Raw genomic sequence first — 22097 nt, 5'->3', positions numbered from 1 at the left:
ACGAAGATCTTTGCATATTCTCTTGCCACATGAGAGGTCCAGAAGGACTGGAGAGTAACTTATGTTGTTACTTAGTTTAAGGGAAGTAAAGAGAATCCAGGGAATATAGGCCAGTGAGCCTCACATCAGTGATAGGGAAGCTGTATGGGATAGGATTTACTTTCATTTGGATGAGAATGGGTTTATTACGGACAGTCAGCATAGTTTTGTGCACAGCAGATCGTGTCTTACTAATTTGATCGAGGAAATTAAAAAAAGTGATCAGTAAGGTTGGATGGTGGATGTGGTATATGTAGATTTTAGTAAGACATTGGATAAAGTCCAAAGGGATTTCATAAATACGTGGGGGAACGGGTAACTAGAGAGAGAATGGAATCCCTCTGGAATCAAAGCTGTCAACTCTGTGTGGAGCCACAGCAGATAGGCAAGGACATCAATGAGTATTTCTCCTCTGTGTTTACCGAGGGGAAAGACAGGAGGACGGAGGAACATGGAACAATGGAAGTGTCTTGAGAGCAGTCAGTGTTACGGTCGAAGAGGTGCTGAAGGTACTGTCGTGTATGAAGGTAAACAAATCTCCAGGGCCTGATCAGATATATCCAAGGACATTGTGGGAAACTAGAGAGGAAATTGAGGGAGCCCTGGTTGAAATTTCCGAGTCGTCTTTAAATACAGGAGAGGTGCCGGAAGATTAGAGGTGGCAAATGTTGCACCTCAATTCAAGAAGGGCTGCAGGGAAAATGCTGGGAACTAGAGGCCAGTGAGCTTAACATCTGTAGTTGGAAAGTTACTAGAGAGTATTCTGAGGGATAGGATATACAGGCATTTTGATGGACAAGGGCTGATAAGGGATAATCAGCATGGTTTTGCATGTGGGAGGTTGTGTCTCACAAATCTGATTTAGTTTTTTGAAGATGTGATCAAAGGGGTTGATGAGGGCAGAGCTGTAGATGTTGTATTCATGGACTTCAGCAAAGCATTCAACAATGTTCCACTTGGCAGGCTGCTCTGAAAGGTTAGATCACATGGGATCCAAGTAGAGACAGTGGAATGGTTAGAAAATTGGTTTTGTGGAAGGAAGCAGAGTGTGATGGTGGAAAGTTACCTTGGACTGGTGGCCTGTGAATAATGGTGTGCCTCAGGGTTCGGTGCTGGGCCCCTTACTGTTTGTCATCTATGGTTGTGAAAAATTGCAGCAGGATCTTGATCGATTGGCCAGGTGGGCTGAGGAATGGTTGATGGCATTTAATACAGAGAAATGTAAGGTGTTGTATTTTGGGAAGATTAACATGGGCTGGATCCAGTGAATGGTAGGGCTCTGGGGAGTGTTGTAGAGCAGAGGAATCTAGGAATTCCGGTACATGGTTCCTTGAAGGTGGAGTCGCAGGTAGATCGGGGTTGTCAAAAAGGCTGTTGGAACATTTGCCTTCATCAGTCAGAATATTGAGTATAGAAGTTGGGAGGTCACATTGCAGTTGTACAAGACGTTGATGAGACCAGATTTAGAATATTGTGTTCAGTTCTGGGCACCATGTTATAGGAAAGATGTGGTCAAGCTCGAAAGGGTACAGAGTACATTTACTTGCCAGGACTGGAGGGTCTGAGTTATAAGGCGAGGTTTAGGCTGGGACTCTTGGAGTGCAGGAGGATGAAGGATGATCTTACAGAGGTATATAAAATGAGAGGAATAGATCGGTTTGATGCAGTCTATTGCCCAGAGTAGGTGAATTGAGGACCAGAAGACATAGGTTTAAGGTGAAGGGAAAAAGATTTAATAGGAATTTGAAGGGTAACCTTTTCACACAAAGCGTGGTGGGTGTATGGAACCACAGGTGTATAGCTACCAGAAGAGGTAGTTGAGGCAGGGACTATCCCAATATTTAGACAGGTACATGGATAGGACAGGTTTTTTTTAATACAAATCAAAAAATGTATTCAATTATAAAAAAAATAATATTTACAATACAATAAAACAAACCAGGGCCCACCACCATAATACAATACAAACAAATATTCTGAATAAACTACTATACAACTATGATACAATCCTTATTGAGGATACATTCCACCCCCCGCGGTGCCCAGTGGTCCCGGAAATCCCCCAGGGTGCCTGTGGACAGGGCGTATTCCCTTTCTAACCCCATCCGGGCACGGACGTAACCCCGGAAAAGGGGCGGGTGGGCAGCCGGCTCGGGCAGAGCCCTCCTCCGCCTGGCGCCGTGACTCGCGGATGGCCAGCTTGGCCCAGCCCAGGAGCAACCCAACCAGGACATCTTCAGCCCCAAACCATCTCCCCTACGCACAGGGTGTCCAAAGATGAGGATGGTCCCAGGGTGTGAAGTGCAGACAGAAGGCAAGGAGCAGCCCCTTTAGATATTGGAACAGTGGCTGCAGCCTCACACACTCCATGTAAACGTGGAACATGGAGTGTTCCTTCCAGCCCGCAACAGTGGCAGGCGGCTGGCGGGTCTGTGAACCTCGAGAGAAACAGGTTGCAGGGAACACCTCGATGCAGTACCCTCCACCCCAGGTCCCTGATGTAGAGGGGCAGAATCCCTGCGTACACGAACCTCCACCGGGGGCCCCCCTCGTGACCGGAAGGCAACACCGACCACCATTTGGTGTCCGGACGGTGGACCAGGGCGAGGAAGTGCAGGGTGTGGAGGAGGGGCCTGTACAGGACACGCCTCCCTGCGTCTCCAGGGAGGTGAAGGGTGTCGAGGAAAGACGGCCCAAGTTGTGTGGGACCGGCTCCCGGGAAGGATTACAGTGCCTGGGTCCGACGAATACTTCCGGCTGAGCGGGGGGTTTGCTCAACCGCGAGTACTCCACATGCTCGAGCCTCCCGTCCACCAACTTCTTCTGGATGATCCCAGCCAAAGGTGGCTGATGGGACCAATGTGGCCAATCTGTACCAGAGCATGGAGGCCACGAGTTGGTTAATGACCAACACCCTGCCCCGGTAGGGAAGCACTCTGAGGAGACCCGACCAGCTCCCCAGCCGGGTGACGACTTTCATCTCCAGCTCCTGCCAGTTCGCCAGCCATGTCTCCGCAACAGGACTCAATGGATAGGACAGGTTGGGAGGGATATGGGCCAAACATGGGCAGATGGGGCTAGTATAGCTGGGACATGTTGGCCTGTGTCTTATTGGGCCGAAGGGCCTGTTTCCAGGCTGTATAACTCTGACTCTGTCCCCCATGATCCAGAAGATTAAGATGCATGGGATTAACTTGGTTATATGGATGGTTGGTTATATGGATTTAACTCCAGTGACTTGGTTATATGGATTCAAAACTGGCTTATTGAAAGAACTGGAGGCCTGTGACTAGTGGTGTGCCTCAGGGTTCGGTGCTGGGCCCCTCACTGTTTGTCATCTATATCAATGATTTGGATGAGAACATACAGGGCAAGATTAGCAAATTTTCAGATGATACAACAATGGGTGGTTTTGCAAATAGTGAAAATGGTTGTAAAAAATTGCAGCAGGATCTGGATCGATTGGCCAGGTGGGCTGAGGAATGGTTGATGGAATTTAAAAAAGGGAAATATGAGGTGTTGTATTTTGGGATGTCTAACATGGGCAGGACCTACACAGTGAATGGTAGGGCTCTGGGGAGTGTTGTAGAGCAGAGGGATCTAGGAGTGCAGGTGCATGGTTCCATGAAGGTGGAATCGCAGGGAGATAGGGTGGTCAAAAAGGCTGTTGGGACATTGGCCTTCATCAGTCAGAGTATTGAGTATAGAGGTTGGGAGGTCATGTTGCAGTTGTACAAGGCATTGGTGAGGCCGCATTTAGAGTATTGTGTTCACTTCTGGGCACCATGTTATAGGAGAAATGCCAAGCTGGAAAGGGTTCAAAGAAGATATACTGGCCAGGTCTGGACTGTCTGGGATTGGAGGATGAAGGGTGATCTTATTGAGATGTACAAAATCATGTGATGAATAGATCGGATACATGCACAGAGTCTCTTGCCCAGAGTAAGTAAATAGAAGACCAGAGAACATAGGTTTAAGGTGAAGGGGAAAAGATTTAACAGAAGTCTGAGGGGTAACCTTTTCACACAAAGGGTAACAGGTGTATGGAATAGGAGGTAGTTGAGGCAGGGACTATCCCAACGTTTAAGAAATAGTTTGAAAGATACATGATAGGACAGGTTTGGAGGGATATGGATACCAAGCGCTCGTGGCGGGACTCGTTGTAGCTGAGACACGTTTGCCAGTGTGGGCGTTGGGCCTGTTTCCTGGCTGTATAACTCTATGACTCCAAGTCCCCCATGATCCAGAAGCTTAAAATGCGTGGGCTTAACAGTGACTTGGTTATATGGATGTAGAACGGATGTAGGATGTTTACAGAAAGAAGGCAAAGGGTTGTGGTGGAAGTACAATATTCAGGTTGGAAGACCATGACCAGTGGAGCTGCACAGGGTTCTGTGCAGGGTCTTCTGCTGTTTGTGATATATATAAATGACTTGGACATAAATATGGACAGGTGGGTTAGTAAAATTGCAGATGACACAAGATTCCAGGGGTCACACTGTGAGGTGGGCTGTCAATATAATACAGAGCGATAAGGATCAGCAACAAATGTGTAGGGAAATGGCAGATGGAGTTAAATCCAAGCAAGCTTGAGGTCAGAGAGTCATAGAGCATGGAAACAGGCCCATCAGTCTAATTTATCCACACCAACCAACATGCCTCACCTACACTTGTCCCACCTGCCAGCGTTTGGACAATATCCCTTGAAATCTATCCTATCTGTGTGCTTGTCTAAATGTTTCTTAAATGTTACAATAGTACCTAACTCAGCTACCTCCTCCGGAAGCTCATTCCATGTACCCACCACCCTTTGTGTGAAAAAGTTACCCCTCAGGTTCCTATTAAATCTCTAATAGATCCTAATAGAATACCAGTTTTCTCTGGTGCGACATAGATTGCGGGGAGACCTGATAGGTATATAAAATTATGAGAGGCGTAGATAGCGTAGAGAGTCAGAGCCCTTTTCTAGGATTGAAAAACCAAATACTAGAGGGCATAGCTTGAAAGGAGATGTGCAGAGACTTTTTTTTTTTTTTTAAACACAGACGGTGGCAAGTGCCTGGAACACGTTCTCAGGGGTGGTGCAGATACAATATTAACACTTAAAATAGTTTTAGATAGGCATGTGGATATGCAGGGAATGGAGACATATGGATAATGTGCCAGCAGATAAGAGTTAGCATAGTGTGCAGCTGGTGGAACTGCTACCTCACAGCACCAGAGACCAGGGTGTGTCTGTGTGGAATGTTCATATTTTCTCTGAGACCATATAGGTTTACTCCGGTTTCTTCCCACAGCCCAAAGACAAGTGGGTTTGTAGGTTAATTGGCCTCTGAAAATTACTCCAAGTGTGTAGGGAGTCGATGAGAAAGTAGAATAACTGAACTAGTGTGAACGGGTGATCAATGATCGGCATAGATTCGGTAGACCAAGGGTCCGTTTCATTGCTATAGCTCTAAACCAAACTGTTTAGAAGGGCGGCATGGCAGCGCAGGAGTGGAGTTGCTGCCTTCCAGTGCTAGAAATCCGGGTTCCATTCAACGAGTTTGTCCGTTCTCCCCATTGGTTTTTCCCGGATGCTCCGGTTTCATCCCAAATCCCAAAGATGTACAGGTTTGTAGGTAATAAGCTTCGGTAAAGATTGTAAATCATCCATAGTGTGTAGGATAATGCAAGTGTGCTTGAATCGCTTGTCAGTGCAGACTAGTTGGGTCGAAGGGCCTGTTTCCGCGCTGTATCTCTAAACTAAAACTAAGTTGGTCGAGCATCATGTTCGGTACAGGCATAAAGGGCCAAAAGACCTGTTCTTCTGCTATACTGTCATATATTAAAAAGCTACTTAAATAATGCAAATTATCTTCTTTCTACTCTTCCTTCCACAAGTGGTTTATTTAAAGTTTGCTATGAAAGAGGGTAGTTTCAAGATTAGTTCAAATGTATATGTAAACGCAAAAATAATGACATTTCAAATAATGAAAATACTTACCAGTGACTTTACCCAATCCAGGAGCTTTGTTTTTCAGTAAAGTAACTTGAATCTGTGGAATGTTTGTGATATTTGAATTCAAGACAAACTTGAAGTCTACGTGTCCAACCATGCAAGCTTTGGGCAAAACTAATTCAAAAACATGTTCTTCCCAACTGGTACTATATTAAAAAAAAAAGCAAAAATATATCAATAACACAAACCACACAATGGTGTTGCAATGAAATATACATTTCCCTAAGGGACGAAGAACATGTAATGCATCTATTGAAGTGAATTCTATTTAATAACTTAAAGCTTTAATTCTCTAAAAACAAAGCCGGCTGGAAAATAGATTGCCCATGAAAGCATGTCTTCAAAGAGTTATGAAGCACGGATCCTGCAGCCCATAATGCCTGTACTAAGCATCAAGCTCCCATTTAAATTAAGCATGTTTTATTCTCCCCAAATTCTTATCAACCCTCCAAATTGCCCCACTCACTGCTTAATACAGGCAACTTAGAGGCCAATCAACCTACCAGCCCATACATCTTTAGGATAGAGAAAATTAGTTCATCTGGAAGAACCAAGAACCACGCAGACAGCACTCAAGGTAGCCTTCAACCCAAGTCACCGGAGTTGTGAGGAAAGGTATCATAATTATTTTCCAGTTAAACAAGTCTGCATCACTGTGCATCCCTTGTTACGGACTTTAGTTAAGAATTCAGCCGAATCTCCTCTAGACTTCTGCCACGGAGAAAGAATATTCCTAAAAAACTCTCGCAGTCGTTTTGAATCACTCAAATCTTGAACTAAACTACTACAAATCAATGATAAAGTGAAAAAAAAATTCCCCTGGGATCTTATGGTTAACTATACCTAAACAATAATGATAGCTCAACCCTGGCCACTCCCTCTTTCTCTCTTCCCCCCCCCCCCCCCTACAGTTTCTTCCCAGCTGTTATCAGGCAACTGAATCATCCTACCACAACCAGAGAGCAGTGCTGAACTACTATCTACATCATTAGTGACCCTTGGACTACCTTTGATCGGACTTTACCTTGCACTAAACTTTATTCCTTTATCATGTGGACAAAAATGCTGGAGAAATTCAGCGGGTGATTGTAATCATGTTTTGTCTTTCCGCTGACTGGTTCGCACACAACAACGGTTTTTCACTGTACCTAGGTACACGTGACAATAAACTAAACTGAAAACCATGCTCACTTTATTAGAACATTACAGAATGATACAGAAAATTACTGTAACCAGCACATGCAAAGGAAATGAATGACATTCTACAGCATGAAGTCTGAACAGCTGCAGAAAAGGCAGGAGTAAAAATGGCAGAGCTGAGCAGCCATCGTGATACCTTCAATCCACAACTAAAAAGGAATGCATGAGGATAAAGCAACGAAGCATCTGTATTCACAAAGGAGAAGGTCATGGAGGTCAGTGAGAGCTGTGTGGAGATGACTCGTGTACAAAGGTTGTTTGAGATCAACGTGGTGGTAGTATTGGGACACTAGTATAAGGGCATTAAGATAGATAAATTCACAAGGTCTGATGGGATCTATCCTAGGTTACTAAAAGAGATTGTAGAGACCTTGACGAAGATCTTTGCAACTTCGAGCCACAGCTGTGGTGCCAGAAGATTAGCCAGTTGCCAATATTGTTCTCTTCCTTACGAAGTACAAAAAAAAAATCTAAGGAATTATCAGATGGGTGAGCCTCATGTCAGTGGTAGAGAAGCTATAAAGAGGAGTTCCTCCCGAGGGAATTCACCTCCATCATCCTGACCGCGGTCTACATCCCACCCCAGGCAGACGTCCGTCTGGCACTGGAGGAGCTGCAAGCCGTGGTCAACAAACATCAGACATCTTACCCCGAGGCATTTACCACCATAGCCGGGGACTTCAATAAAGCAAACCTTACGAAATCGCTCCCTAACTTCTACCAACATGTCTCCTGCTGCACCAGAGGACCAAACGCCCTCGACCACTGCTACACCACCATCAAGAATGCCTATCGCTCTCTCCCTCGCCCTCACTTCGGTAAATCCGACCAGTGCTGCTTCTTCCTGCCTACAGGCAACAATTAAAGAGCGCACCCCCAGAGGTGAGGACAGTACAGAGCTAGGACAAGGGGGGGCAGAAGAACAACTACAGGACTGTTTGGAGTCTGTAGACTGGGCAATGGTCAGCTTGTACTGGAGCCTACCAGGGAGAAGGCAATTCTGGATTTAGTGTTGTGTAATGAACCAGATTTGATAAAGGGAACTTGAGGTTAAGGAGCCATTAGGAGGTAGTGACCACAACGTGATGTTTTAATCTACAATTTGAGAGGGAGAAGGCTAAATCAGAAGTGTCAGTATTATAGTTGAACAAAGGGGACTATGGAGCCATGAGAGAGAGCTGGCCAAAGTTGACTAGACAGATACCCTAGCGGGGATGACAGTGGAACAACAATAGCAGGTATTTCTCGGAATAATACAGAAGGTGCAGGATCAGTTCATTCCAAAGAGGAAGAAAGATTCCACAGGGAGTCAGGGGACATGGGAAGTCAGGGACAGTATCAAAATAAAAGAGAAGTACAACATAGCAAAGATGAGCAGGAAGCCAGAGGATTGGCCAACGTTTAAAGAGCATCTGAAAGTAACTAAAAAGGCAATACAGGGAGAAAAGATGAGGCACGAAGGTAAGCTAGCCAAGAATATAAAGGAGGATAGTAAAAGCTTCTTTAGGTATGTGAAGAGGAAAAAATTAGTTAAGACCAAAGTTGGACCCTTGAAGACTGAAAAGGTTGAATATATTATGGGGAACAAAGAAATGGCAGACAAGTTGAACAAATACTTTGGAGGTAGACAAAAGTACTGGGGAAACTCAGCGGGTGCAGCAGCATCTATGGAGCGAAGGAAAAGGGCAACATTTCGGGTTGAAACCCTTCTTCAGGCAAGAAATAGCAGTACTTTGGATCCGTCTTCACTAAGGAGGACACAAACAATCTTCCTGATGTACTAGCCAGAGGATCTGGGGTGACAATGAACTGAAGGAAATCCACATTAGGCAGGAAATGGTATTGGGTAGACTGATGGTACTGAAGGCTGATAAATCCCCAGGGACTGATGGTCTGCATCCCAGGGTACTTAAGGAAGTGGCTCTAGAAATCGTGGATGCATTGGTGATCATTTCCCAATGTTCAATATTCAGGATCAGTTCCTGTGGATTGGAGGGTAGCTAATGTTATCACACTTTTTAATAAAGGCGGGAGAGAGAAAACAGGGAATTATAGACCAGTTAGCCTGACATCCGTGGTGGGGAAGATGCTGGAGTCAATCATAAAAGATGAAATAGTGGCACATTTGGATAGCAGTAACAGGATAGGTTCGAGTCAGCATGGATTTACGAAGGGGAAATCGTGCTTGACTAATCTTCGGGAATTTTTTGAGGATGTAACTAGGAAAATGGACATGGGAGAGCCAGTGGATGTAGTGTACCTGGACTTTCAGAAAGCATTTGATAAGGTCCCACATTGGAGATTAGTGGCCAAAATTAGGGCACATGGTATTGGGGGTAGAGTGCTGACATGGATAGAAGCTTGGTTGGCAGACAGGAAACAAAGAGTAGGGATTAACGGGTCCCTTTCAGAATGGCAGGCAGTGACTAATGGGGTACCGCAAGGCTCAGTGCTGGGACCACAGCTATTTACAATATACATCAATGATTCGAATGAAGGGATTACAAGTAACATTAGCAAATTTGCAGATGACACAAAGCTGGGTGGCAGTGTGAACTGTGTGGATGCTATGAGGATGCAGGGTGACTTGGACAGGTTGGGCGAGTGGGCAGATGCAGTTTAATGTGGATAAATGTGAGGTTATCCACTTTGGTATCAAAAACAGGAAGGCAGATTATTATCTAAATAGTGTTAAATTGGGAAAAGGGGAAGTACAATGGGATCTGGGGGGTCCTTGTTCATCAGTCAATGAAAGTAAGCATGCAGGTACAGCAGGCAGTGAAGAAAGCGAATGGCATGTTGACCTTCATAACAAGATGAGTTGAGTATAGGAGCAAAGAGGTCTTTCTGCAGTTGTATAGGGCCCTAGTGAGACCACACCTGGAGTATTGAGTGTTGTTTTGGTCTCCAAATTTGAGGAAGGACATTCTTGCTATTGAGGGAGTGCAGAGTAGGTTTTAAGGTTAATTCCCGGGATGGCGGGACTGTCATATGCTGAGAGAATAGAGCGGCTGGGCTTGTATACTCTGGAATTTAGAAGATGAGAGGATATCTTGTTGAAACATAAGATTATTAAGAGTTTGGACATGCTAGAGGCAGGAAACATGTTCCCGATGTTGCGGGAGTCCAGAACCAGGGTCCACAGTTTAAGAATAAGGGGTAAGCCGTTTAGAACGGAGATGAGGAAACACTTTTTCACACAGAGAGTTGGAAATCTCTACCTCAGAGGGCGGTGAGGCCAGTTTCTGGAAACGTTCAAGAGAGAGTTAGATAGGGCTCTTGAAGATAGTGGAGTCAGTGGATATGGGGAGAAGGCAAGGATACTGATTGTGGATGATCAGCCATGATCATATTGAATGGCGGTGCTGGCTTGAAGGGTCGTATGGCCTACTCCTGCACCTATTGTCTAAAGTTGAACTGTTTTCTCTAGAATACCAGTGATTGAGGTATACAAAAATTATGAGAGGCATTGAAAGGGTAGACTGTCAGGCCTTTTCCAATAGTTACAATGTCAAAGACAAGATATATCTTTATGGTCAGAAGGGCAGGTTTTTTTTAAACATAGGGAATGATAGGTAGCTGGAACACACAGTCGGGTGTGGTAGTAGAGGCAGTTTCGATAGTGGGCACTAAATAGGCACATATAGGGGGCACTAAATGGGCTTTTAAATAGGCACATGAATATGCAGGGATATGAATTATGTGCAGTGAGAGGAGATTACGTGATTTATCGGAAGGTTATGTTCGGCACGGACACTGTGTGCCGAAGGGCCTGGTTTTGTGCTGTTCTCTGTTCTAAATATTGTGAGACAATTAACATTTCAGAATTAAAGGATGTTCTTTTAGGAAGGAGATGAGTAATTTCATAATCAGACGGTGGTGAATCTGTGGAATTCTTTGCCGTCAGTGGATATTTTTGAGGCAGAGATAGATTCTTGATTAGTACAATCCATGATTGAATGAAGGAGTGGACTTGATGGGCCAAATGGCCTAATTTTACTCCTATTCCTTATGACCTTAATGGTATTGAATCAACTTATCACAAGCTTTCAAAAATACTGTGTATCTAGCAGTACAAATGTGTTCTATCAGTAAAGCTGAATTTTGATGCCAACTTTACATCCAGACTGGCCTGAATTACTCACCTGTCTGACTGCAGCTTCCATGTGCGAGTGTGCTGGGCAGCATCGCCATGGTGTTGTTGATGCAAATGTTGTGGATGTCGCCTCTGCTGTTGCTCCTGCTGAACTTCCACCCAGCACGGAGGGACTGTCGCTGAAAATCGTGGGGTCAATGTCTCAAATCTGGTCAATTCTACCAATGACGTTAAGACATCCGCAGAGAAAGGTCGATCCACCAACAAATCGACTCCTGTAAAACAAATTTGTAAAAGATCGATGGGTTAGATCAAAAAAGTTTCTCACAGATTCTCCTGCAAAATAAATGAAGTTAATGAAACCTAGCCATTTGCATGTTAAAAGCATCCATAAACAAGGCAGTTTAGGAGTGCCACAAACGTTTACATTGAAACATAGAAAATAGGTGCAGGAGTAGGCCCTTCGAGCCTGCACCGCCATTCAATATGATCATGGCTGATCATCCAAATCAATATCCCATACCTGCCTTCTCTCCATACCCCCTGATCCCTTTAGCCACAAGGGCCACATCTAACTCCCTCTTAAATCCAGCCAATGAACTGGCCTCAACTACCTTCTGTGGCAGAGAATTCCACAGATTCACCACTCTCTGTGTAAAAAATTAGTTTCTCATCTCAGTCCTAAAAGACTTCCCTCTTATCCTTAAACTGTGACCCCTTGTTTTGGACTTCCCCAACATCGGGAATAATCTTTCTGCATCTAGCCTGTCCAACCCCTTAAGAATTTTGTAAGTTTCTATAAGATCCCCCCTCAATCTTCTAAATTCTAGCGTGTACAAGCCGAGTCTATCCAGTCTTTCTTCATATGAAAGTCCTGCCATCCCAGGAATCAGTCTGGTGAACCTTCTCTGTACTCCCTCTATGGCAAGAATGTATTTCCTCAGATTAGGAGACCAAAACTGTACGCAATACTCCAGGTGTGGTCTCACCAAGACCCTGTACAACTGCAGTAGAACCTCCCTGCTCTTATACTCAAATCCTTTTGCTATGAATGCTAACATGCCGACAGGGTAAAAGATTAGCTGAATGGATAGAAACATTGGAATCAGGGAAGGAAGCAGTAGGTGATGGTGGAAGGTTGCTTCTTGGACTGGAGGCCTGTGACTAGTGGTGTGCCACAGGGTTTGGAGCGGGGCCCGTTACTCTTATCAATGATTTGGATGAGAACAAGATTAGCAAGTTTGCTGATGATACAAAAGTGGGTGGTTTTACAGAGTGAAGACAATTGTGAAAAATCGCAAGTGTCTTGAGGAACAAGTGAACTGAGGAATGGTTGATGGAATTTAATACAGAGAAATGTGAGGTTGCAATTTGGGAAGTCTAACATGGGCAGGACCTACACAGTGAATGGTAGTGCTCTGAGGAATCTGGTTCTCAATTCCCTTATTCTGGGCAAGAGAGTCTGTGCATCTACCCGATCTATTCCTATCATGGTTTTATACACCTCTATAAGATCACCCCTCATCCTCCTGCGCACTAGGTAATAGAGTCCCGACCTGCTCAACATCTCCCTATAGCTCAACCCTGTAGTCCTGGTAACATCCTCGTAAATCTTCTTTGTGTCCTTTCCAACTTGACAACATCTTTGCTATAACATGGTGCCCAGAACTGAATACAATACTCTAAATGTGTCAAAAGGCTTCTCTAAATATAGCTCAGGCATGGCCTTGAGTCCTGGCAACATCCTCGTAAATCTACTCTGCTCCCATTCCTGCTTGACAACATTGTTCCTATAACACGGTGCCCAAATCTGAATATCTATATTACTAAATCTCTGATCTTGACCGCTTTTGGCCGACTGAGCTGCGATATCCGAGAGAACGCCACCACCTACGGCCGTCATTTTTGGCCACCTCGCTCAGAGCCCCACTCCGCCATATGAGTGCGGAGGATTTTTTCCGTCGATGAAAATTGAGAGATATTAATGTTTTTACAAAATTCCCCATTCTCTCTGCTGCCCCCGCTGGCGGCGGGGGAGGGACTATAAAACCAGGAAGTCGTGCCTCATTCAGTCTCTGCCAGACCAGGAAGCGAGAAGGTCACGGCTCTCTGAGCTGCAAATAACACTGAACGCACGTCTACTCCACGGTGAGTCCCCTCGATGCGGCTGTAAAGTGGCTGCAGCCCTTTTTAACAAGTTTGTGTTCACAAAATGAATTTTGGTTGTCGGGTGTCTGCAGCCCAATTGTTTGCCTTGCCTTTTTTTAAACAAGTTTGTGTTCACAAAATGAATTTTGGTTGCCGGGTGTCTGCAGCCCAATTGTTTGCCTCGCCTTTTTTTAAACAAGTTTGTGTTCACAAAATTAATTTTGATTGCCGGGTAGCTGCAGCCCAATTGTTTGCCTTGGCTTGGCTTTTAAAATCATTGCAACAGTTGGATGCCTGCCCAAGCATCCATACGGCCCACAATGTCTATACTAGCCTTCTGGGTTTGACCAGCCCTCCCGTGTGATGATGGGACCCAACGGGTCCCACTTAGTCTAGTAATACTCTAAATGTGGCCTCACCAACATCTTGTATAACTGCAACATGATTCCCCCCCCCCCCAAACTCTGTACTCAATACTCTGATTAATGAAGGCCAAAGTGCCGAAAGCCTCTATGACCACCCCATCTATTGTGACGCCACCTTCAAGGAACCATGCACCCGCACTCCTAGATCCCTCTGCTCTACAACACTCCTCAGAGCCCCACACTGTGTAGCTCCTGCCCATGTTAGACTTTCCAAAATGCAACACCTTGGCGGCACATTGTCGTATTGGTAGAGCTACTACCTTACAGCACCAGAAACCCGGGTTTGATCCTGACTGCGGGTGCTTGTCTGCACAGAGTTTGTACGTTCTCCCTGTAACCTATGTGGGTTTTCTCTGAGATCGTGGTTTCCTCCCACACTCCGAAGACGTAGTTTGTAGGTTAATTGGCTTGGTGATAATGTAAAATTGTCCCTCGTGTGTATAAAGTAGTGTTAATGTGCGGGGGGGATTGCTGGTCGGTGCGGACTCGGTAGGCCGAAGGGCCTGTATCTCTAAACTAAACCTCAATTCTTTGTATTAAATTCCAAAATTTATGTTTATATTTTGAGTGTAATTTCTTAGATGTGAAAGGTTTAGATTCTTCGATTTCTTACCTGCAATGCCAGGACTGGAAGGGTTGGACGTGTGCCTACTTCCTTCAGACAACTGGTCTAACCCTTTAGGAAGGTTGCCATCCACAAATATATCAGTTTCATCCATATCATCAGACGTCCCTCCAATCTGAAGGAAGTGAAGTTCCCCACCTTTAAGAAATGGAAGTTATTAGAGCACATTCCACAGTTCCATTTCCCAAGCTGAGTGCAAATGAAATGATCCATACACATTTCTACAGATGCATGCATCTCGAGTCAGGCTAAATGAAGGCATACTAAACGATGTACTGCAAGAATTGCCAATGATCTAATCAAATAGTACTACTGCCCAAGCTATTTGCAATCCCGATTACTTACAAGAATTTGAGTCTCATCCACAAATTGCCTTTAGGCCCCGATGTAAAATTCAATTAAAAAAAAATAATATCTGCATTGTTTCGGTTATTCATAATTGTATTCTTTTTTGTGCAGTACAAACTCTACCTTTCACTTACTGTGATTTGGTCTGAAGAACATACTGTAGGAAAAGGATAAAGTGAACTGGTGCAGTGGGAAATTCCTAAACTCTATGTGCCCCCAGCATATCACAACTGTCAATGTACACGACATTCCAGCCTCTCAAATCTAATGTTAAATTATGGTTTAAAAAAAGGACAATGTGCTGGAGTAACTCAGCGGCTCAGGCAGCATCTCTGAAGAACATGGATATGTGATGTTTCAGGTCCCGAAACGTCACCTACATTTTATTGACAATTGAGGGATGTGATTCAGAACTATCAAAATCTTTCATGAATTTTCATACAGCGGCTATATCTATATGGCCCTTCTCTTTGAGAGATGTAAGCAGTTAATATATGGAAGTAAAGTTGAAGCAATATACATATATAGGAGAGGGGACCGTTCCAGGTCACCACAATGAATGACTCTAAAATTATCAGAAAGATTAACTAAATCCATTAAATAATGTGCAGGAAGATGCTGGTTTAAACCAAAGATAGGCACAAAAACCTGGAGTAACTTAGCGGGTCAGACAGTAGGTATGTTACAAAACTTACCTTCAGCAGCGCTGCAGTTCTGCCACTGGCCGTGTGTGTGACTTTGGCGCCTTTGAGGGGGGGGGCGGGGTTAAAATACGTTTTTTCTCCTGCCTGTGCGATATATATCTTCTCGGGCTGCTAGCTAATGCTGAAGAATTGTTCTGACTGCCGTTCAGTGAATTTTTTTACATTTTTTTTTTAAATCGCGAGACAATTTCAGCGCTGGAGTAAAATAAAAATCCGCTTCTAATGCCGTCAACACCGACAACGGGACGGATTTCACGTACGGAACAGCTGAAGGTAATCCGTTTATTTTACATATAAACGTGCTTCTTAGGATTACTTTAATCCAAATTTTACGTTGCGAAAAGGTGATTTAGGCCCCATAGGAACCGGCAGTGTTTTTCCTGCCAATATGGGGTTCAAATTCACCGCAACCGCAACCGCAACGTTCCAATCGATCGCGTTCCACAAAAACACACTCGCAAGATGATTTAAATGGCCATTAATTTACAGGAATTAAACACTAAATTCCTTCCATTTGGCCTATAAATTCATGACAATGAGATTTAAAAATCATGTTACATTGTGAATTCTTGTGTGAATGTTATTTGGACACTTAGGCTATTTAAAAATGTTAATATTTTCTGAAGAAATGGATAGATGTTTAGATCTAGTAATTGAATTTTGAAATTAGCTACAATTTAGGTAACTAACTAATTATATGCTTTAATTTCAGGTCATCCAAGTAAGATTGTTTCATATTTGTTTCTGAATGCTTCAATCTATAATAATTGAAAATGTATTTCAGTTCTCTTAATTTTTAAGAAAGTTATGGGCTTTTGACTATCCTTGATCACAGCTTTTGTGTTAAGTCAATGGAAAAGCAATAGGGAACAAGATGCTAATTTCCGAGTATGAAAATGGCCATAACGTTTTTAATACTGAAGATATGAAAGTGAATTAGGTGTCAAATTAAACTTCTTTTTATGCTTTATCTGATCGGATAAATTGCAGACTTGATTTTTAAAATCTCAAAATTTTGTAACATCGCTACAGACAGCATCTCTGGAGAAAAGGAATAGATGACGTTTCGGGTCGAGAGCCTTCTTCCGAGTCTGAAGAAGGGTCTCGACCTGAAACGTCTCCTATTCCTTTTCTTCAGAGATGCTGTGTGACCCGCTGAGTTTTTGTATCTATCTCCTATTAAGTAATGTGCTCTATGACACGAATGAAATCAATGTAAGAGCAGTATTGAATAAGATGACTCAAGGATAAGTCACTGGTATTGGTTGGCATCCCAATAAACCAAGAACTTTAGAGCATTATGAAAGAAAACCAGATCCGCACAGACAGGAACATGATTAACTTACCAATGCTTTAGACAATAGACAATAGGTGCAGGAGTAGGCCATTCGGCCCTTCCAGCCAGACCTGCCATTCAATGTGACCATGGCTGATCATCCACAATCAGTACCCAGCTCCCCATATTCCCTGACTCCGCTATCCTCAAGAGCCCTATCTACCTCTCTCTTGAAAGTATCCGGAGAACTGGCCTCCACCTCCCTCTGAGGCAGAGAATTCCACAGATTCACAACTCTCCGTGTGAAAAAGTGTTTCCTCATCTCCGTACTAAATGGCTTACCCCTTATTCTTAAACAGTGGCCTCTGGTTCTGGACTCCCCCAACATCGGGGACATGTTTCCTGCCTCTAGTGTGTCCAAACCCTTAATAATCTTATACGTTTCAATAAGATACCCTCTCATCCTTCTAAATTCCAGAGTATACAAGCCCAGCCGCTCCATTCTCTCAGCATGACAGTCCCGCCATCCCGGGAATTAACCTTGTGAACCTACGCTGCACTCCCTCAATCGCAAGAATGTCCTTCCTCAAATTTGGAGACCAAAACTGCACAAGATACTCCAGGTATGGTCTCACTAGGGCCCTGCACAACTGCAGAAGGACCTCTTTGCTCCTATACTCAACTCCTCTTGTTATGAAGGTCAACATGCCATTCGCTTTCTTCACTGCCTGTTGTACTTGCATGCTTACTTCCATTGACTGATGAACAATGACCCCCAGATCCCGTTGTACTTCCCCTTTTCACAACTTGACACCATTTAGATAATAATCTTCCTTCCTGTTCTTGCCACCAAAGTGGATAACCTCACATTTATCCACATTAAACTGCATGTGCCATGCATCTGCCCACTCACCCAACCTGTCCAAGTCACCCTGCATTCTCGTTGCATCCTCCTCACAGTTCACACTGCCACCCAGCTTTGCGTCATCTGCAAATTTGCTAATGCTATGTAATCCCTTCATCTAAATCATTAATATATATTGTAAATAGCTGCGGTCCCAGCACCGAGCCCTGCGGTACCCCACTAGTCACTGCCTACCATTCCGAAAGGGATACGTTAATCCCTACTCTTTGTTTCCTGTCTGCCAACTAATTTTCTATCCATATCAGCACTCTACCCCCAATACCATGTGCCCTAATTTTGCCCACTAATCTCCTATGTGGGACCTTATCAAATGCTTTCTGAAAGTCCAGGTACACTACATCCACTGGCTCTCCTTTGTTCATTTTCCTAGTCACATCCTCAAAAAATTCCAGAAGATTAGTCAAGCATGATTTCCCCTTCGTAAATCCATGCTGACTCAGACCGATCCTGTTACTGTTATCCAAATGTGCTGCTATTTCATCTTTTATGATTGACACCAGCATCTTCCCCACCACCGATGTCAGGCTGACTGGTGTATAATTCCGTTTTCTCTCTCCTGCCTTTCTTAAAAAGTGGGATAACATTAGCTACCCTCCAATGGAAGCCTTACCCCACTACTCAAACCTCATGTCAAAAACCTCGGCGTGATATTTGACTCAGCACTGAAATTTGACAAACAAGTCAATGCCGTGGTAAAAGCTAGCTTCTTTCAGCTTCGGACGATAGCTAAAATAAAACAATTCCTCCACTTTGATGACCTCGAAAAGATCATCCACACATTTATCTCCTCCCGCCTAGATTACTGCAACTCTCTTTACACTGGCATCAGCCAATCTTCCCTGTCCCACCTGCAACTTGTCCAAAACGCCGTAGCGAGACTCCTGACGGGCACCCGAAAAAGGGACCATATCACCCCGATCCTGGTCTCTCTCCACTGGCTCCCTGTGCGGTTCCGTATACATTTCAAGACCCTCCTCTATGTCTACAAAGCCCTCAATGGGCTTGCCCCCTCCTACATTAAAAGTTTTCTCACCCACCACTCCACCTCCAGGTCCCTCAGATCGGCCGACTTGGGGTTGCTGAATATCCCGCGGTCTAGGCATAAGCTTAGGGGCGACCGCGCCTTTGCGGTTGCAGCTCCTAGACTGTGGAACAGCATCCCTCTTCCCCTCAGAACTGCCCCCTCCATCGACTCCTTTAAGTCAAGACTAAAATCTTATCTATACTCCCAAGCCTTTCCTGACGTCCACTGAGCGAGGGCTATATGTATATATGTATGTAGTTTGTTTGTTTACACTATTCTTATAACAAATGTAAAGCACTTTGGCCAACGAGTTGTTTTTCAAATGTGCTATAAAAATAAATGTGACTTGACTTGAATCCACAGGAACTGATACTGAATCCATAGAACATTGGAAAATGACAATAGACAATAGGTGCAGGAGTAGGCCATTTGGCCCTTCAAGCCAGCACCGCCATTCAATGTGATCATGGCTGATCATCCCCTGCCTTCTTCCCATATCCCCTGACTCCCCTATTTTTAAGAGCCCTATCTAGCTCTCTCTTGAAAGCATCCAAAGAGAATTCCACAGACTCACCACTTTCTGTGAGGAAAAAGTGTTTCCTCGTCTCCGTTCTAATGATCATCAATGCATCCACGATTTCTAGAGCCACTTCCTTAAGTACCCTGGGATGCAGACCATCAGGCCCTGGGGATTTATTAGCCTTCAGTCCCATCAGTCTACCCAACACCATTTCCTGCCTAATGTGGATTTCCTTCAGCTCCTCCATCACCCCAGACCCTCTGGCCACTAAGTACATCAGGAAGATTGTTTGTGTCATCCTTTGTGAAGCTAGATCCAAAGTTCAACTCATCTGCCATTTCCACTTTCCCCATAATAAATCCACCCTTTTCAGTCTTCAAGGGCCCAACTTTGGTCTTTAGTAATTGTTTTCCTTTTCACATACCTAAAGAAGCTTTTACTATATATTCTTGGCTAGCTTACCTTCGTACCTCATCTTTTCTCCCCGTATTGCCTTTTTAGTTATCTTCTGTTGCTCTTTAATTACCCAATCCTCTGGTTTCCCGCTCATCTTTGCTATGTTGTATTTCTTCTCTTTTATTTTTATACTGTCCCTGTCAGCCACGGTCACCCATTACTCCCCTTGGAATCTTTCTTCCTCTTTGGAATGAACTGATCCTGCACCTTCTGTATTGTTCCCAGAAATACCTGCCATTGTTGTTCCACTGTCATCCCTGCTAGGATATCTGTCTAGTCAACTTTGGCCAGCTCGCCCTCATGGCTCCATAGTCCCCTTTGTTCAACTATAATACTGAGACTTCGGATTTAGCCTTCTCCCTCTCAAATTGTAGATGAAAACTTATCATATTATGGTCACTACCTCCATGGCTCCTTAACCTCAAGTTCCCTTATCAAATCCGGTTCATTAGTTGGCAAGTTATTGAAAGGTAGGTGCAGGTCGTCTGCAGCTTACGAACATGCGACTTATGTACAGGCTGTACACATGAGCGAGTGTTTGGGAGATTTCTGGTATGGATTAGCCAGCCCCTGCAGAGTTACTGACATCTTCTCCCACACGGTAACGCAGTTCGCAGGCACGTTTCCGACTAACAAACTGTTCAGGGGACTGTTCACCATATTTAATCACTCATGTACAGTAGCTTGTTGTACATTTCAACAATGCACACTCTTAAAATTGGCATAAAAAACAATTAATTTAATTATCTTGCATTTTCCTTTTTTTGGATTGAATATTACAAGCAAATCCAAGTCTCAAACATTGTCAACAATAATAGACATCCTGCTTTATCTTAGTATTATTTTACAAAGAAAACATACTTAGGATTTCAGAATAAAATTTGCAGCAGGATCTTGATAGGTGGGCTGCAGAATGGTTGTTGGAATTTAATACAGAGTAATGTGAGGTGTTTCATTTGGGATATCTAACATGGGCAGGAAATACACAGTAGGGTTCTGGGGAGTGTTGCAGAGTAGAGGGATCTAGTTGTACAGGTACATAGTTCCTTGAAAGCGGCATCGCATGTAGATAGGATGGTCAACAAAACCTTTGGCATATTGACTTCATTAATCAGTATTGGGTACAGAGGTTGTGGGGGGGGTCATGTTGCAGTTATACAAGGCATTGGTGAGGACACATTTAGAACATTATGTTCAGTTTTGGGCACATGTTATAGGAAAGATGTCACACGAGAAAGGGTACAGAGTAGATTTTCGAGGATGTTGCCAGGACTCGAGAGCCTGATCTATAGGGAGTGGTTGAATAGGCTGACACTCTGTTCCTTGGAGCACAAGAGGATGAGGGGTGATCCTATAGAGGTGTATAAAATCATGAGAGGAATAGATCGGGTAAATGCAGTCTCTTGCCCAGAGTAGGGAAATCGAGAACCAGAGGACATAGATTTAAGGTGAGGGGGAAAAGATTTAATAGAAATCTGAGGGATAACTTTAAAAAAATTTGTTTTATTTTTTTAAGAGAGTATATGGAATGAGCTGCCATAGGAGATAGTTGAGGCAGGTACTATCGCAACGTTTAAGAAACATTTAGGCGGGTACATGGATAGGATAGGTTTAGAGGGATATGGGCCAAACAAAGGTAGGTGGGACTGGTGTAGATAGGAAATAATGGTCAGAGTCATAGTCAGAGAGTGATAGTGTGGAAACAGGCCCTTCGGCCCAACTTACCCACACCGGTCAACATGTCCCAGTTACACTTGTCTCACCTGCCAGCATTTGGTTCAAATCCCTCCAAACCTGTCCTATCCATGTTGGTATTAGCAAGTTGGGCCGATGGGCCCGTTTCCATGCTGTATGATTCTAGAAAATTAGCATTTCCAAAATGTTTTAAATAAGAGACTGAAATAAAATGGAGCATCAGAATTGCAAAGAAAAGCAGACCGGAAGCTTGATGAAACTCCCTGCCTACAAACAAAAACTGCAGCTATACGAACCGGGACAGAAGGTCATTCAGCGCTGGTCTGTGGAAACAGATGACATTCTACACGACAGCTTTGAGTCAGTGGACTGGTTCATGTTCAGGGAATTAGTGGACAACCTGAATGTGTACGCCACTTCCGTGACTGACTTCATCAGCAAGTGCGTTGAGGAATGTGTGCAGAAGACGACGTCAAAGTGTTCCCCAACGGGACGCCATGGATGAACCGCGAGGTCCATTCCCAGATGAAGGCCAAGACCAATCGCTGGCATCATTGCAAAGCCATCAGGGAATTAGAGATGCCAAGAGACAATAACGGCACAAACTAAAGTCCC

The 22097-nt window shown here is 44.1% G+C and overlaps 1 protein-coding gene and 1 long non-coding RNA gene across 8 annotated transcripts in view; one reads left to right on the top strand and one right to left on the bottom strand.

The window, feature by feature from the left end:
* birc6 (baculoviral IAP repeat containing 6) overlaps window positions 1–22097 on the bottom strand; it is a 344318-nt gene that overhangs the window by 269518 nt on the left and 52703 nt on the right. For all 7 annotated transcript variants that reach the window (XM_033025120.1, XM_033025122.1, XM_033025124.1 and 4 more), the window contains exons 11-13: window positions 14523–14672; window positions 11386–11611; window positions 6026–6186 (exon numbers count right to left, since the gene is read on the bottom strand). In XM_033025120.1, the coding sequence (XP_032881011.1) occupies window positions 6026–6186; window positions 11386–11611; window positions 14523–14672 (537 nt within the window). The remainder of the gene's footprint in view (window positions 1–6025; window positions 6187–11385; window positions 11612–14522; window positions 14673–22097) is intronic.
* On the top strand, window positions 1340–21075 carry LOC116975853. The gene is made up of 3 exons (XR_004412795.1): window positions 1340–1572; window positions 14592–14595; window positions 21038–21075. It is a non-coding gene; the product is annotated as an uncharacterized LOC116975853 (long non-coding RNA).

Source organism: Amblyraja radiata, chromosome 8 (assembly GCF_010909765.2).
Source record: "Amblyraja radiata isolate CabotCenter1 chromosome 8, sAmbRad1.1.pri, whole genome shotgun sequence".
NCBI lineage: Eukaryota > Metazoa > Chordata > Chondrichthyes > Rajiformes > Rajidae > Amblyraja > Amblyraja radiata.
Note: the sequence above shows the minus strand (reverse complement) of the source record. Positions and strands in the feature narration are given on the sequence as shown.